This window comes from Leptonotus elevatus, chromosome 6 (assembly GCF_054856555.1).
Source record: "Leptonotus elevatus isolate MCC_2025b chromosome 6, RoL_Lele_1.0, whole genome shotgun sequence".
Lineage (NCBI taxonomy): Eukaryota > Metazoa > Chordata > Actinopteri > Syngnathiformes > Syngnathidae > Leptonotus > Leptonotus elevatus.
The window spans coordinates 7,125,063-7,144,021 of NC_141244.1; the positions used below are offsets into that span (position 1 = coordinate 7,125,063).

Sequence of the window (18,959 nt, forward strand, 5' to 3'; positions counted from 1 at the left end):
ATAATTTTAGATCTGTTACAAATGTACAATAAAAAAATTCTAGGTTTTCATAAAAAAAATTAAATGAAATGAAAAAAATTTAAACTAATAGAAATACTTCACATGAATTTTTGACGTCTATAGTCGTCAATGGCAGTGAATAAGTTAACTGTAACTCACGTGTAATTGTCGAGCAGTATGTCAAATACAAATGTCAAAAACCTTATATTTCCAAAGCTACACTCACAAAATCTTTGTGATTTATTTGCTTGGTTGTACTATTACAAGTTATAATGTGGATGCCTCGCTCCTCCAGTATTGGGCATACATTTATGTGTGGGTGCGCATGTTTATGTCTTTCTCAGGCTATGACATGTCCACGTTTATCAGACGCTACAGCCGTTATCTCAACGAGAAGTCCTTCGCCTACAGACAGATGTCTTTCGATTTTGTCAGAGTCAAGAAAGGGTACAGTTTCTCATTTCTGTAATTTCTTCACCCTGTTTCATGAAATGTTTTAGAGGGTTATTGATTTTTAGCCTTGAAAGTTATCGGTTAAAGACGCAAATCTGCCAGCCGTGCTAGTCCAATTTTTGTTTTTTTACAAAAGATGGATTCAACCTAGAGATGATCATACTGTGCAACCTCACAGAAGACATGCCAGTGTCAGTTAGTCCCACGAATTAGCCGTTAAACTTAATTGCAAATGATGGAAAGGAGTTTAGATATGCATGGTGAATACTATCACCGGTAGAAACACGTTTATATCAAGGCTTCAAATGACCAAGTCAAGTCGAGACAAGTTTATTTATTTAGCCCTTAATAATAAAAGCATCTCCAGGGTTTTTCCTGTGTGCAAAATTCAGAGGCGGCCACCTCCACCTTATTTGCTCGCCACCTCCAGCCCGAGTGACTGATAATGAATGAAAGCTTTAACATGATAATAGCTAGGGGTGTGAATTGCCTAGTAGCTTGCGATTCGATCCGTATCACGATTCATAGGTCACGATTCGATGCCGATTAATCCTGATACGAATCTATAAGTCAATGATTGTAATATATATATTTTTTTACTCAAATTTAGAAACTACTAATCAATAAACTTGTACATGTATACTGTAAGATTTGTATGAAAATGTACTTAATTCCATATTTAACAAACAAACAAATACAATTTTAAGGCTTAATGTGCCATTAATATAACATTCTTCCATGCTTAAAGTGTGAACCCTAACTCTAATTAAGACATTTTGTTGAATATTTCCATCAAAAATTGATCTTTAAAAATCGATTCGGCTGCATATTGAATCGATACGAGAATTGTGCACTGTAATATCGCGATATATTGCAGAATCAATTTTTTTAACACCCTTAATAATAGCCATATTCTTATTGGAACTAATATTCTTATTATTGAAACATTATTATGTTGCCTGTAAAAAATGAAAGCCAGTCAGTTAATTTGCAGAATACTTGCACATCATGGCGCATGGTCAGGATTAGAGATGTTCAATACCTCTTTTTTTTACCGACCCATACGCAACTCTTGAGTAGTCACCGCTACTGATACCAAATACTGATACCACTAGTAAATAAAATTCCCCACCCATAAATGACTGTTGATTTTAAAGAAAGACCTATATATATCTCCCAATATATTAGTTTTTCTTAAAATTGGATGAAGTTAATGGCAACTTTGTATTCATATAATTTCTAATTTCTTGTCCCTGATCGTAAAACGTCCGCCATGGTATTGGTCACCGCCACTTTAAAATAAGACTGGTATTGGTACCGATACCAGGAATTAGTAGTCACCCATCATAGTCAGGATGATACCACCTCTGCCTCAATTTGAGCCAGGACTTCACATAGCTGCCACAAATATTAACGACATCCCCCGATCCACCATTTAAGCAGAATATTATTTAAAATGACCTTTAGCTTCATTGTGCTCTTAAACAACACACGCTTTGCTTTACCATGACGACCAGGGGCAGGGCTCTTTCAGCTTTGAACCTAAATTTTACACATTACACTTGTGAATAAGTGCAGATCATTTTATGCTTGAATGTGATGCATGCAGATGACATATGGATTTTGTGGTGTCAGACATTTTACCACATGGTTATCATTATGACAGATTGTTTTTATAAATATACAAATTGCAAGGTCCCGTATGCTTAAGATTCAGATCCTCAATTTAAAATATCCTTAAATATTAAACATAGTAGGGGTGTAAATTACCTAGTACCTGGCGATTCTATTCATATCACGATTCATAGGTCACGATTCGATTCGATACCGATTAATCTTGATACAAATCTATAAATTGGTAATTGCGATTTTTTTTTTCTCAAATTTAGAAAATACTAATCAGTAAACTTGTACATGTACACTGTAAGATTTGTATGAAAATGTATTTATTTATCTGATAATTCAGGCTTATAACTGAGCCACTGCATTTAACAAACAGGTTGCAGTCTGTTTCATGTTTGAACAGCACTGAAATAAAATATTAAGGCTTAATGTTCCATTAATATAATATTATTCCATTCTTAATAATATTAATATTAATATTAAAAAATGTGTGTTTAAAAATCGATTCGGCCACATATCGAATCGATTCGAGAATTGCGCGCTGTAATATCGCGATATATTGCCGAATCGATTTTTTCTAACACCCTTATATAACATAGAATATTTTATTTTGCCTTTCCTTTACAGAGCTGAAGGAGCAATGAGGACCATGACAGTCGAGAAGTTGCTAAAAGGAATGCCTATCCTACAGGGTCAGATTGATGCACTGCTGGATTTTGATGTGAGTCAAATTTACTAGATGGGAACACTTAGCAAAAAGTGACCTCCTTGACTAGTCACATCACTTAATGCATATTGATTTCATCTAATCAATTGTAATTCTGTCCAAAGGCACACCAACCAGAATTAACCAATGGAGTGATAAATGCCTGTTTTCTTCTACTGTTCAAAGACCTGATAAAGTTATATGCTTGCTACAACGATGGCATCATCAATCTCTTAGGTACAGTGTTTCTCTTCACCTTTGTTTTCTTTGTCAACAAATGCATGTTAATTATCCCAATAAATATCATGTAGAGGGGATTGTCGCTGATTAAGTACTCTCGTGTATCAGCTTCTCGACTTTTATGTAGACGTCTTCCTCCATTTTCCTGCTGGTTAATACTTAGTTACCGACGACAATCTACACGACAAGCCAGAATCTGTTATTACAGAGTTGATCGTCGCCCAAAAATGAAAACCACCACTCAATACATGTATTCTAAAATCACCATGACTCTATCTTTTAGAGAAATTTTTCCAGATGAAGAGAAGTCAGTGTAAAGATGGGCTCGAGATCTACAAAAGATTTCTGACTCGCATGACCCGGGTATCGGAATTCTTCAAAATTGCAGAGGTAAGATGCTGATGTGCACGTTGCACTGAGTTACTTAGCAGTCATCACTTATATGCTGAAATGTGTGTTTTGTTTTTCCAGCAAGTGGGAATAGATAAAAATGACATCCCTGAGCTCACTCAAGTAAGTTTGTTACTACTGTATACATTTTTTATTAGTGTATGCCAAACCAATGTGTGGTGTGACACTACACGCACAAATTCAGCACAAGTCCTTTAAAAATGATTAAAGTCATACTTTCTTCAGCGCTATGTCTGAAGGGTATTTTTCAAAGATGAAGTAGGTATTTGTTATTTTCATGACTGCATATACTTAACTGTATTCTTAACCTAGTACAAGCAGCCAAAATTTAAAGCTCTCGAGTTTTCATGGAAATGACTTAATTAGTAAGATTTCAAAGAATTACACACATTTGATAATATTAATGTGGATAGTAGGGGTGGGAATCTTTGAATGTCTCACGATTCGATTTGATTCCGATTTATTTATTTATTTATTTGTTCGATTCGATTCAGTATCGGTTTTCGATTAAGAACAATTTTTGATTCAGAATGATTTGATTGACAATGATTTTTGCTTCAATTTATAGATGTTCAAGGAATCGTAATGATCTACTCCAGTCTGACTCGCTAATGCTAACTAGCGCGCCACTCGCGGCACTTTTATCACTCAAAAGAACGACTCCACGCTGCTTTTATTGGAATAACTTGATCGTGACTTTTTCCTTCTACTCTCTAATGTGGCTACAACTTAACAGTGTGTCAGACCGCGTGAAACCACACTGCCCCTAAGTGGCCAAATCGGGTATAACATGAACAGCGCTCCCAAAAAAGGCATACACAAACAAAGGGAAGACAGTATAAAATAAAATCGATTTTGGGACATTTAAAATCGATTCTGAATTGTACTAAATGAGAATCGATTTTTTGGCACACCCCTAGTGGATAGTGACGCGCTGTACACTACCATATGACTGATGGATTAAATGTCGGTTTTAATACGTGTCAGTCACCCAGATCGTTGAGCCAGTGATTATTGTCATCTTTTTAATGGAGACCCGCAATAGTACAAACAAGACAGAGTAAGATGACCATTATACCGTTTTTAGCTGTACTGTTATGTCATTAGTTTCTGTGTATTTGTGAGGTGATATGAATATTTAGTGCCTGTCATAACAATTTGAATTTTGAATTACTGCCAGTCGTATAAATTATTATTTGTATTTTATTTTTGGGGTCAGGGGGGCATTAAGTGTTGATGAAATAGGAATTGGAAAATGGGCATTGTTTTTATTTCCTTATCCTATTGTGCATATGATGCAAGTTTTGCATCTTGACTGTTTGGAACATTGCCGTTACGATTTGTGGTGTGATGGAAGCAGCTAAATTCAATGTAGCTGATGGGCGGGGGGAGCAGTTCACAGGACAGGAATTAAAATTGATTATTTTTATTTTTATTTTTATTTTTATTTTTTATAAATAAGGAATGACCACCTACAGGATGACATGCAGGAAAAGAAAATGTGATGAAAACCAACTCAACTAAAAGCAAGTTGTGTCAGACTAATCACCAAGTGGAGACAGATAAGTTTAACACAGAGTTTGACAAGGAGCTGATTGGCTGGCACAGGAAACAGGCAGGGGCCCAACAGAAAATTAACAGGGCCGGAGAATCTAGTCATACTTAGGAAGAACCAAAACAGATACAACAGATATTATATTAACAGAAAACATACATCCAAAATATTCTGATCTATGATATGAACAAAAGAGAGCTCAAAAGCAATAATGAAATACAAAGCACAAAATGAGGAATAACAGCATTGGCAAATGCAATATGACACTTTATTTTCAATCTGTTGATTAATGCTTATTGAAAATATGGTTTGTGTTTTGAAGTAATTAACCGATGTTTAACAATGACCAATGACGTGTATGCACAAATGACAATAATGTAAAGAGGGATGATTTTTTTCTCTGTTTTTCCCGACAGGCCCCTGAAAGTCTTTTGGAATCACTTGAGACCCACCTCAACACTTTGGAAGGGAAAAAGCCGTAAGTTTCTGTGTTTCTGGGGAAAAAAAAGAAGAAAATTTGCAATAACGCGGTACCGTAATTGTAGTTGGCCTAAGGTTGGTTTACAGATAAAATAATATTTTTTGTCTGCTTTAATGAAACTTTGTATTTGTTTTTGATGGCTTAAAAATGTAACCTTATGTTCTTCTGATCTTTGCCCAATCCAACACAGAGAGGATAAGTAAGTATTCTCTGTCACGAGAAGTAGTAAATTCATATACCATTACTTGCTTTTTCTTATGTTTACATTTTTTCCTCTTCTTCTCTGTGTTAAAAATGTGCTTCAAACGGACACATTTTTTTCTCAAAGTTAAATTCGTATTTTGTAATTGTAATTATTAGTTATACATTCACACAAGTCTGCTGGTAAACATGTACAATGCCCACTTTATAATGACAAATACTTGTTATTGATACTTGAATGATACTACTAAAATCGTTTTTAACACTGACTATTCTTCTTCTTCTGAAAGTTGAATTATAATACAGCTACGATATTGGATTGTGCAAGTGTACCAAATGACATGTCAGTGAGTGTATAGTTGTCATTAAATCTGCGTTACTTATTCTCAATATCCACTTTTGCAAAGGAGTGCAGGCGGGACAATCGACACACAACTTGCCTGCATGAGAAAATCCCGAGTTGAAGTGGAAATGGGTCTAAGGTGCAATGAGTTTACATTGCAGAGCGATGATATCAAATGTGTTTGAAATCGATTGTGTTTGTGTCTAAAAACACAGAATGCTTCAAACAATTCTTTAAGATAATGTACTTGTAATGTCGCTGCCTGTTTTCTAACTTATATGCTATTGTTGTTTTTGCAGATCACCCACCAAGGTAAGACACAATAATATTAAGCACTGTACTTAAATGTTAAACATGTAAGGCACATTTGCACTTGAAGTACTTTGATATTCAACACAAAAAATATACAAGACATTTTACATACATGGGTTTTATGATATCATTATACTGTATTGAATAAGTAATTGTAATTATTCTGTATATTGCAATACATTTATTTAGTATTTTTGGCACCCACACATGTAACCAAAATATGGTTAATACATTATTCATACACTAAATGAGAATGAATTACAAATGCAGTATTAGTACACATCATGTTCATTTATTCTGACTTATATGCCACCTTACTGAACCATGTTGTTGTCTGTAAGCAGGACACAGTGGCCAACAACAGCTCAGCAACGATTGCCCCATCGACTGCACCACCCAAACCTGCACCACCCGCTGCCGCTGGGGGGCCCCCTCCTCGCCCCGGGCCGCCTGCCAAACCTCCACCACCCTCTGTCACACCCACAGTTGTAGCTCCCATCACTACCGCCAGCAGGTAAGTGCCATTAAAACAACTTATGTTACATTTATTAAGCATTACATTTAGGGGTGGTAATCTTTGAATGTCTCACGATTCGATTCCGATTTGTGGGTGTGCGATTCGATTCAGACTCGATTTTTGATTCAAAAATGATTTGATTGACAATGATTTTTGCTTCAATTTATAGATGTTTAAGGAATCGTTATGATCTACTCCAGTCTGACTCGCTAATGCAAATTAGTGTGCTACTCGCGGCACTTTTATCACTCAAAAGAACGGCTCCACGTTGCAAAAAAAACAACTTTTATTGGAATAACTTGATCGAACCATTTTTGGAACCAATTGGGTACAACATTACCAGCGCTCTCAATAAAGGCACACACAAACAAGGGGAAGACAGTATAAAATGATTTAAATAAAATCGATTTTGGGACATTTAAAATCGATTCTGAATCGTACTAAATGAGAATCACGATTTTTATGAGAATAATTTTTTGGGCACACCCCTAATTAGATTGATCCTATTATGAATTGGATGTGAATTATTATTTTCTATGGTGTAATTCTTAAAATGTACAATAGTTAAACAATATTAAAATAAAATTTAATGTAATGATTGTTTTTATTGTCATTTTGTGTGTATTTATTTTTAGTTTTGATACATTTTACTACGATTGATCTGCTTGCTGCTCTTTTTGTGGGTCTAGTGCCCTTGATGATGGCTTCCTGTTGGACTTAGATCCCATGTCCTCGTCCTCAGCTGGTGGGACTGCAGCACCTTCTACTACAACTGGATGGGGAGGTGAGAAATTGTCTTGTTTCCGAAAAATTGCTGAGCTTGATTTAAAAATCATATACAGTGTCTCTATGCTATATCTGGGTTCATCGTTGTCGCCTCCGATATATTGGACATGTTTTAACCGATTGTTTTTTATGTGTATGTACATGGCCTCTCTGTACTGTGGATTTTCACATATTGCTGGTCTGTGTGGACCGTATCTCCCACGATAAACGGGGGTTCACTGTATATTGTATTGTACTCTATATTTTGTATACATATACTGTAGGGATCCACAAAAATTCCGTCACTGAAACAACATGGCCGTAACAGGATGTTGTGATGACACAAGCATGCGCCGACGACCCGTTAAACTGAAAAAAAGTGATACAATGACATGGGAAAACGAGCCCAGAGCCAAAATCCCCCCGTGGCTGCCGAGGACTGCCTGCCCAGTAGCCATGACATTGTGCGCACCGCTTGCACTTAGATTTTTTTGGGGGTTCAACTTCATCTTTTCACATTACAAAAGCAAATTTGACTTCAAATGTGAACAGAATGCGAAGTGACATGCGAAACATAACGTCACTTGGCTCAAGTGGTTACGGAATTAAATATGAATATATAATAATAATATATAATAATTTTGATGCATCCCTAATAACATCATATTGTATAAACATTTGCACATATAGCATTGCATGTCAAATAGTATGATCATTTTGTTTTAGTCAGTTTGCATAATGTTGGCTTTGCTTTGATGAACAATTGTCAAAGGCTATCTTTGTTATCCTTAAATGCTGTCATCCATATATGGTCATCTTTTTTTCTTTTTCTTTTTGTCTCTTGTTGTGCAGACCTTTTGGCTGATGGTGAGTAATCTCATGATACTTTCTACAAGTATATTATCAATCTTAATAACCACAGCTCAGATTTCTGAGTTCTCTTTGCGACATTATCCCCCCCCAAAAAAAAAACTATGCACTCTGTTCCTGTCTTCTTATTCCTTTTTTCTCCTCTGGGGGTTGTGACTGTGTGCTATCGTGTGGATTGGCGGGATTATTCATGCAGCCACTCCTGCTGCCAGTAACAGCGTTTCTGAGGCTAAACAAGCAAAGAAAGAGCTTGATACTGATGTTGCAGCTGCCTCTGCAGTGGCTGCACCCGCAGCCGCCGCTGCTAATGCTGCAGCCATGCCAGCACCCACCTCCCTGCCTGTCGCAGCTCCCACTGCTGCTTCACTTCGAGACATCGACCTTTTTGGAGGTTAGTCAGTCCAAAATGTAGACGAATCATCTGCACAAAGCTTTAACTCATTCACTGCCATTGACGGCTATAGACGTCCAAAATTCATTTGAACTATTTCTATTAGTTTCGGGGGGTTTTCCACTTTTGTTAACAAGAGTATGAAAACCTAGAATTTTTTTTATTATACATTTAGAACAGATATCAAATTTGTGATTAATCGTGAGTTAACTATTGGAAAAAAAGATTATTAAAAATCAGGGGTGTCAGACAATGACATTTTTTAATTGTAATTAATCGCATGACTTCACTAGTTGACTCACGATTAATCACAAATTTTATGTCTGTTCTAAATGTACCAAAAAAAAACATGGTTTTCATACTCTTGTTAACAAAAGTGGAAAAAAATGTTAAACTAATAGAAATAGTTCAAATGAATTTTTGACAACTATAGCCGTCAATGGCAGTGAATGAGTTAATAATGTAGTCATTTATGATCAGAGCTGTGAATCCCTATCAGGAAAAAAATATTAATATTCCACATGTTTCTGTACATGTGGAATAATATTACATTCATTCGTTTGTTCATTTATTTATTTACTAAACCAATGAATTCATGAAAATCAGGCAATGCTTTTTTGGTACAACAGAATTATTTTAAGACACAAACTAATGAACGTGGCTCGATACCACTTTTTTCAGACCGATACTCAACTCTTGAGTATTCACTGATACCAGATATCGATACCACAACCCCCCCCCCCCCCAAAAAACACAACAACATATAATTTTAAAGAAAGACCTATAAAGCCCAATATAGTATTTTTTCTTAAAATAAACGGCAATTTTCTATTCCTCTAATTTCTCATTTCTAGTTTGTGATTGTAAAACGGCCACTAGAGTGCGGCCGATACTGGTATTGATCACCGTCACAAGTACCGATACCTTAAAATAAAGATGGTATTGCTGCCGATACCGATATTTGGCATTGGTACTCGCCCATTCCTAATTATGAAAACAGAAGAGGAAATAATATTTCACGGAATAACGAAATATCAGTTGGTTTCATTTTTAAATAATTAAAAAATAATTACCAACATTTTACCTAACAATGCTTAGCAGCAAACATTTAGAAACATTAGTAAATAAGTATAGGACAAAGTGACGTCAGAACTACAGTATAATTTCTACTAGCTAAACCAACACATTTAAGTAAGCCTATATTTTTTAAAAATGTAAGACTCGGAACTGCATCAGCATCAACTTGCCAGCCCGTATAAGGCACTCGCTTAGTGATTAGCTGCTAGCCATTAGCCGCTAACTGGGAACGGGTGCTATATTATACAATGTCAGCGTAATGAATCTGAGTCTTCCTATTGAACATGACTTCAGGATGATGTTGTGTTGATGTTAGTGGCAACAATTTGTGACCACAAATTGGGCCTTTTGGGTAATGGTTAAAATAAATGAAAAACATCCTCCATACCTTGCCCTTTATCCAATGTTTTACATGTCATGGTTTGTTGATTCTCTGCACATATGCGCTGACATGATTCTCCTCCATCATACAGCTTGTTGCACAGAGCAACAAATTCAGCTGTTCAACCTTGTATGTATATCCCAAAAATGTGAGTCCCTGTAAGATATTTTACTTGTGCTCCTGTTGGCTAAATTATGACGGCACTACCATTGCCTTAAAAGGCATGGGACATGAACTCTCAATCATCATGCTACACTGAATCCATTATGTTATTATGACTCACACTTTTCAGATATGCCCCTTTGCCCCATTTGCTAACACCCTCAATGATTTTCTCAACTAATACAGACTTTTATTATGGCTTTTTTTTTTGTAATTTTTTTTTTTTATGCTCAAATCAAAGCACTCATGCCTGATAAAAAAAAAAAACGGTAGTTCAAATTCATTTACTTAGCAGTAGAGCAGTCAAAAGATTTTGCAGCGGTACCAAAGAAGGTAGAGAGGTCAAAAAAATTTAAAAACATTCAAAGATCACTAGAAAATGGTTGAAATTATATTAACTCATTCACTGCCATTGACGGCTATAGACGTCAAAAATTCATTTGAACTATTTCTATTAGTTTAACATTTTTTCCACTTTTGTTAACAAGAGTATGAAAACCTAGAATTTTTTTATTGTACATTTAGAACAGATTTTTAATCTTTTTTTCTTTTTAATTCATTCACTGCCATTGACGGCTATAAACGTCAAAAATTCATTTGAACTATTTCTATTCAAACCTAGAATTTAGAACAGATATAACATTTTTGTTTAATCGTGAGTTAACTAGTGAAGTCATGCGATTAATTACGATTACAATTATAAATCATGATCGCCTGACGCCTTCTAAAAAAAGAAAAGAAAAAGAAAAAATATATATAAAAATTTTGGGGCGTCAGGTGATTAAAATTTGTAATCTTAATTAATCGCATGACTTCACTAGTTAACTCATGATTAATCACAAATTTTATATCCGTTCTAAATGTACAATATTTTTGTATAGGTTTTCACACTCTTGTTAACAAAAGTGGAAAAAATGTCAAACTAATAGAAATAGTTTAAATATTTTTTTTTATGTCTATAGCTGTCAATGGCAGTGACTGGGTTAATGGGTAAAGAAGATGAATTGGTCACTAACACACAAGCTTTGAAAATTGAGATTAAGAACTGAGACAACATACAAAAAGCAACATGTCTTTGTCATCTTTATCTTCCTGAGCTATTATTGGCTATATGTCATGTCAGGTTTACAGCCAACGCAACATTGATAGGCAAAGAGGCATTTGTAAGGAACAAAATGTGAGATGTAGCCTACTTAAAAGTCTCTTACATCACATTCACTCCTGCCAAATCCAAAGACCCAATTGTACTACCTTTGTCAAAGGATGAATTAATTCATTTACTGCCATTGACGCTTATAGACGTCAAAAATTCATTTGAACTATTTCTATTAGTTTCACATATTTTATTCCACTTTTGTTAACAAGAGTATGAAAACCTAGAAAAAAATTATTGTACATTTAGAACAGATATAAGATTTGCGATTAGTAAATTAGTAGATGTAATCGCCTGATGCCCATAATTTTTTATAATCTTTTCTTTCTTTTTTTTATTGTAATTAATTGCATGACTTCAATAGTTAACTCACAATTAATCACAAATTTTATATCTGTTCTAAACGTACTTTTTTTTCTCTCTAGGTTTTCATACTCTTGTAAAGAAAAGTGGGGAATTTTTTTTTAACTAATAGAAATAGTACAAATGAATTTTTGACGTCTATAGCCGTCAATGGCAGTGAATGAGTTAACCTTGTCCATCCCTGAACTTAACATACTCCCTCTTGTCACAAGCAACTTGTGACAACTTGCCTCATCTCACAGAATGCAGCATTATGCAGCCCCTTAAAACTCTCCTCCTGGAAATGGTGGTGCAGTCAAACAAATGACTGTTGGGCTGCATACTTCTTGTATTCTTTGCCTTTCCCTAATACTGACCATCATTTTTGTTTTGTCCATTCCATCTGTTTCTCCATATGTTGTTTGGTCATGTGTTGGTGTGACATCCTAGATGCGTTTGCACCTTCCCCAGGAGATGGTCCTGCCGTTGTGGCTGCGGGTCCTGCTACTGATGCATTTGGTGAATCTGGTGGGTGAAAAAAAGAATGCGCAAGAACATTAATACATGTATCAAGGCTGGCTTCAATATCGAATTGATTTTCCTTTTCGAGCCTAATGTCGATTCATAAAACCAATAGAGAATAGAATTGTAAAAGCCCCATTTTACTGTTTTCTTGAAATTTACTGTTAAAAATAAAAGTATTTTTCTTACATTTGTGAAAGACCTGGCTTATTGCACGTTAAAACAAGTCAGAATCTTTTAATTTATATTTACAATTATTGAATTAGAATTACCCCGCGACCCTTGTGAGGAATAAGCGGTTACAAAAATGGATGGATGGATGAATTAGAATTCTGAAAATATTTTCATCTCATCCTTGCTTTGTGTCACACTTAAGGGATTAGGACACGTGTTACTTTCATTAATAAACTAAATCATTTAACCAGTTACTGCCTCCGCAAAATTAATTGGAATTGAATATTTCTGGAGTTATTATCATGTTCTTGATATTTTAGAATTGATGTTCCATTATTAGTCAATATTGGATTGAATTGAAGTGAATCGAATTGAAATAAAAATCGTAATCGGATCAAACTAAACTCTTGTGAATCGAAATCAAATCGATTGAGGAAATCAAAATTCATACCCAGCCCAAACATGTATACAATATAAGTAAGTAAAAAATATGTACATATACTTTGTGTGTGTCCGTGTGTGTGTAGGGCTGTCAAAATGAAAGTGTTCATTCTAGAGAGTAGTTTAAATAAAGATAACTTAACTTGACTAATTTCTTTATAATTATAGTAAAGTCAGTTGATAAAATGGGATATATATAAATATATACATATATATTCTGTATATGTGATTCTCCAGTGATGTGTTTGTGTGCTCGCTTGCCTTTCTTTCATGGTTTATATCCACAAGCACCTTGCCTCACGGATATATTCATGTTTTAATCCTCCACCCCCTTCCCTTCTTCTCTCATCAAAACACGCCTAACCCTTCAACTCCGCCCCTTTCTGCTTCTCCCGCTGAAGACCCTTTTGCCACAACCGAGGGGAGTGCGGACATTACTCCAGGGCTGGACCTGTTCGCTATGAGACCCACTGACACGGTGGACACTGCCATCACCCTTCCCACCTTTAGTGAGGCGCCGGCCATCGCTGCTCCCATCGCCGCCCCCGCCGCTGCCCCCACCCCTTCTCTCACCACCACCACTAGCACCACAGACACCACCACCACAGAGTCTGCTGCCGCTCCGACTTTAGATCTCTTTGGTGGTAATGTCCTTTCGCTCTCATTATGCTCTCCCCGTCACTCTGCATTTTGATGATGATGATGATGATGATGATGTTGTGATCTTGCTTGCGCTTGCTCTAGACGTCATTATTAGAGACTTTGGTGATAATAGAACATTAGTCCCTGTAGCTAACATTTCTACACAGTGAACTCCTGCATACTTTTGTGTGTGCGTGTATGCTCAGGCCAGTGTAATACAAATATTGCTACGGCGCCATTTTAGAACATCTTGGTGCTGATGAACTATGTTGAAGTGAGTTGAGGGGCTTCATTTAGACAAAAGTAGTGTTTTTTCCACCATCTTGATCCAAGGAACTTTGTTGAAGTGAGTTGAGACGCTTCATTTAAGCAAAAGTAGTGCTTTGCTGCCATCTTGTGGCATCTCCTACCCACAGATTGTAAATATTCATGGGTGGGGAACACTGGATATTTTCCTTCATTCTTTTTCTTTGGCCATTAACGCAAGCATCTTGACCACTAAGGATGTAACGATATCCAAACATCACGATACGATAATATCACGATATGAAGGTCACGATGTGATAATTATCATGATATTGTGGGGGGGTTGGTAATATAAAAAACGGCCACAATATTGTAAAAAAAAAAAGAGCTTGTACTAAAAAAAAACACAATATTGTGCTTTTGACAGCAATATATATAAACAACCTACAATCTCCAATAACACAATATTGAGGCACTTACTTGCTCCACATATTGACTCGGTTCGCAAGCATATTACGTTCCCCTTCATCTGACCATTAGCGTCAATTTCAGATATAGAATGGGCCAAAACATGCCTTGTGAAAATTAAACTGCACTAAAAAAAAAACTAGCCTCTAGATCATAGGTGTCAAACTCCGATCCTCGAGGGCTGCAGTCCTGCAGGTTTTGAAGGTTTCCCTCTTCCAACACAAGCTGATTCCAATCAGCAGGATTGTTATCAGGCTTATGCAGAGCTTGCTGATGAGCTGATCACATCAGCTGTGTTGGAGAAGGGAAACATCCAAAACCTGCAGGACTGCGGCCCTCGAGGACCGGAGTTTGACACCTATGCTCTAGATGGAAATCAAGCTGATTTTTTATTATTATTTTTTTTTTACAGATATGCTGCTTTAATATTGCGCAGATATTGTGGCAGTTTTAATATCGCGATATCACGATATTGCCGTTATCGTTATCTGTAAATTTTGGGGGAAATCATAGTTTAAAATGTTTTTATTATCAGCGGAGATGGCTGCACTGCACGGCTGTGATTCCTAAACTAATACTAACATTTAGACGATTCTTCTCATGCATGTGAAAAGTTTCTGTTAGAAAGCTGAGTCATGTGCAGCTTGTACATTTTGCACTTTAAAAGAAATGAAATATTGCGTAGTTTGCCTTGCACAACAAAATGTGATGATTTAAAATAGATGTCAATGTTGACTATAGTATTGGGAATTACTATCAGTCACAAGTACAATTGTAATGTTTTTAACTCGCAATATTTCCCTTGCTTTATAATGTGATCTTTTTTTCTACATTGCATTTAATATCCTCGGACCTCTCTCTTGCTGTCCCACATCTCACAAGTGGTAATTTGTTGGTGTTTGCGTTGGACTTGAAATCTGAATGCACATATTATGATTGTGTGTCCTAGATGTGCTTGAATCTATGCCTGAGCAAAGTCCCACCACAGAATCCAAAGCTGCTACCACTCCTAGCGTAGACCTTTTTGGTGCAGGTACATGAGCTGATACACTTGTATCTGTGTGAAACCTGTTTGAAACCATACGCCCACTCGTCTGTCAAACGCGTACTCCTTTGCCACTTCACGTCTTGTTTTCCTCCCATAGTCATATGAGAGCTGTGCATGAAACCCACGAGCATCGTGTTCTCCCCACCCAAGGCTGCTTTCTTACCTGCGTTGTTTCTACCTGCTATGCTAATACTTTTCTTTGCTCCCCGACCTCCACCATTTTCTTCTTGCCTCGTGCTTGCGTTGGTCAATTAGACCTCCCTGCTGTTTCACGCGGGCCTTCTCCTTTGCCTGAGCCGGCTCCGTCTGGAGACATTGTCACTGGTGAGTTCAGGAGCATTACTTTAATGGCTTGGTTTTGTTCATGAAGGGTGCAGCAAGCCTCCACTCGTCATGAGCAGCACTGTTAAAAAGAGGTGGTAAAGATGCATGATAGCCTGCTTTCTTGCTTTGCTTCCTTTGCTATAGAATGGTAGCCGTGCCATGATGCTAATTAAAATATGCGATTATTTTAATCAGCTTTCATTTGTCTGCTTTCCTTGTTTGTTTTCTTGTTTCAACTCATTCTCATCTTCAGACCCTGCTCCGGAACCTGCCCCCGCTCCTGCTCCTGTGCCTGCACCTGCTTCAGCTCCAGCTCCTGTCGTTGCTCCGACACCAGCTCCTGTTGCTGCTCCTGCCACGGAGGTCTCTTCTCCTCCCAAAGCCGAGCCGACCCCGGTTATTGACCTGCTAGGTTTGTCTCACACCGACCTCATGCAGTCTTCTAAATAATACACTCTAAAAACATAATTGAAAGAACTCAAATTACATCGTGCCATTGTGTGTATTTGTTGACTTGTCACTCTTTTTTGCACCCTCTGTTTCATTGTGGCTAACTGGATGGCCCTCCAGACTCCTTCGGTGGCTCTGTGAAGGAGACTGAGATCTCTGCTCCTGGGGGACCTGGTGGCGACCTGTTGGGAGGTACAACTGTTTCCAGTTACAGAATATTAATACAGGTATAGACCACCAGGGGTGGGCAATACCAGTCCTCGAGGGCCATAGTCCTGCATGGTTTGGATTTTTCCCTCTTCCAACACACTTGAAACAAATGATCAGCTAAGCCTGATAATGATACTGATCATTTGATTTAGGTGTGCTGGAGGAGGGAAACATCGCAAACATACAGGACTCCAGCCCTCGAGTGTTTGCCACCCCTGATATAGATAGTGGAGCCCTGATATTCGAGGGGGATAGGGACCAGGCCAGTGTGGCAAATAGTGGAAATCGGCAAATCATTGACTGCCATTATAATTGCATTGATAAGTGTTTTTCATGAAAAACAGGGGTTCCCTCCTCGCCAAAAAAGAAAGATATTTATTTATTTTATTGAAAAAAGGAAAAAAAATTGAATATGTGAATCTGAGGTCAAAGCGCGAGTATGCGCCGGTCCATTCTATACCAGGGGTAGAGTAGTCATCTCCCATCAGTGAGGTTGTGGGTTCGATCCTCCCCCCCGGTGATCATGTCGAAGTGTTCTTGAGCAAGACACTGAACCTCGATCTGCTCCCAGTGGACCTGGCAGCGAATAATATTGGATATTAGGCTTATGCTTGAAGATGGTGCCTTGAGATACGACTTTTTGTTCCTTGTAATCTTATGTAATCATCTTAGCATTTATCCCCATGAAAAAGAATGGAAATCTCATTTTTAATATGGAAAATAGCACTGTAGAATATTTGAACCCTAACCCCTAAATAGTTCATCATGATGAATTCAACATGGCTCCTTCTGATGTCCTTGACTTGTCCACCGGGTAGCAACATAATACAGTTATTCCTGTTTGAATATCAGTACATACTGTAGATGCTATTTGTTAGCACATCGAGGGAGTTTTCCATTGTGCATTAGCATCAAGCTAGCTGAGTGTGTGGCTTGCGGCTGCTTTAATGCGTACCCCCCCCTATGATCATATGTGCCTCCCTGGACACCACCTGTACCTCGCCAAAAGTCAGATGGGATAGACTGCAGCTCAACTGCAAGCCTAATGAGGACCAGCTGTATAGAAAATGGATGGATGGATATTATTGCAAATGGTAATCACTTTCTTATCTGTCTGTTGATTAGACCTGATGTCCCCCACCTTGGCACCGGCCTTGGCTCCAGCTCCGGCTCCAGTCCAGAATGATCTTCTTGAGTCGGGTTTTGAAGCTCTGGGTTCACTTCCATCTCCGACACCCCTTGTGCCAGCTGTACCAATGGTACCTGCCACAGTCGAACCGGCAAAAACGACACCGGCACCCTCTGGGGGATTTGATGCTTCAAGTGAGTGGCATGTCAGGAATGGCAGTTCCTTGAAAAAAAGTTAACGTAAACCTGTTGAACGTATCACTTAAACATTCTTGCTTAACTCATATGCTCCCAAAAACGTATAGATACGTTCTATTTTGAATGTTTTAAGTGTCCAAAAGACGTATTTATACGTTTTTTAAATGTTTGTTTGGGGGGGGGGCAGTGTGTAGAAATTTTCAATTTTCCACAGTTTATTCATTTTAACTCAGTATTATGTTCAATAAATACAAAAAATATATATGTTCTATCACTGTACATTTTTGTATATGGTTGTAGGTCTAGTAATTGCTAACTATGTTACATGGGTCACGCCTCACCAAACAGGAGGCTGACATGTTTCTCTGCCATTTTTCTGCTACAGATACTTGAAGGAGACAAACTTTGCGGACAGTAATTGGTGGTTGACTTGCGAAGTGTGGTCTCTGTGAGGCACCATAGTGCACATGCTGCAAAATGCACGTGCTTTATTTATTTAAAAATACAATTTTATATAAATTTAGGTTGTTGCATTCTGTTAGTTTACCACTAGATGGCAAACATTTCTACACACTGTCACTTAAATGTTAGAGCATACAGAAGGCTTTGATGCAGCCTCTCAACTGCCTGCAGAGAACGATTTAGGAAATGTTAGTTATTACAAAGACGGCCAGCAGGTGGTAGCAAGATCAATCAGGGCCATGTTGAAACAAGGCTGTTTTCCCCACAATTTGAAATAGATTTGTGAATAATGATGAAACTTGGCTATATTCCAATGTCAATTGCTGCAAAACGGAAACAGATAGAAATATACTTTTTTTCCTAATAAAAGAAGAGACTAATCTTTCTTTTGGTAGCTGTATTTATAATTGTTCTTTAACCAATCAAGAATATATATTTCTGTCCAAATACCCGATTATTCGCTAGAATTTTTTAGGAGGAAAACTGAATACAGAAATATTTGATAGCTGCAGCCCTAATAATATTAATTTTTAGTTATTTTTGTGGCATGCACACGAGTTCCTCCACCACACCCCCTATCAAATCTAGCTAGCCTGCACACCGCAAGCCATACTGCATATGCATTAAAAAAAAATTGCACAATAAATGTTGTTATCCAAAGT

At 37.3% G+C, this 18,959-nt stretch overlaps 1 protein-coding gene across 19 annotated transcripts in view; it reads left to right on the plus strand.

Annotated features, from left to right (window-relative positions):
* Positions 1-18,959, plus strand: part of snap91a (synaptosome associated protein 91a) — a 46,794-nt gene that overhangs the window by 21,230 nt on the left and 6,605 nt on the right. For 6 of the 19 annotated variants that reach the window (XM_086078094.1, XM_086078101.1, XM_086078097.1 and 3 more), the window contains 18 exons: positions 345-447; positions 2,704-2,797; positions 2,908-3,019; positions 3,306-3,412; positions 3,494-3,535; positions 5,405-5,466; positions 6,313-6,325; positions 6,670-6,839; positions 7,532-7,626; positions 8,460-8,474; positions 8,674-8,868; positions 12,435-12,512; positions 13,523-13,765; positions 15,427-15,510; positions 15,781-15,849; positions 16,103-16,261; positions 16,420-16,491; positions 17,635-17,832. In XM_086078094.1, coding sequence (XP_085934220.1) covers positions 345-447; positions 2,704-2,797; positions 2,908-3,019; positions 3,306-3,412; positions 3,494-3,535; positions 5,405-5,466; positions 6,313-6,325; positions 6,670-6,839; positions 7,532-7,626; positions 8,460-8,474; positions 8,674-8,868; positions 12,435-12,512; positions 13,523-13,765; positions 15,427-15,510; positions 15,781-15,849; positions 16,103-16,261; positions 16,420-16,491; positions 17,635-17,832 — 1,911 coding nt within the window. The remainder of the gene's footprint in view (positions 1-344; positions 448-2,703; positions 2,798-2,907; positions 3,020-3,305; positions 3,413-3,493; positions 3,536-5,404; positions 5,467-6,312; positions 6,326-6,669; positions 6,840-7,531; positions 7,627-8,459; positions 8,475-8,673; positions 8,869-12,434; positions 12,513-13,522; positions 13,766-15,426; positions 15,511-15,780; positions 15,850-16,102; positions 16,262-16,419; positions 16,492-17,634; positions 17,833-18,959) is intronic. The other 13 variants (XM_086078099.1, XM_086078100.1, XM_086078106.1 and 10 more) reach the window with 12 other exon arrangements.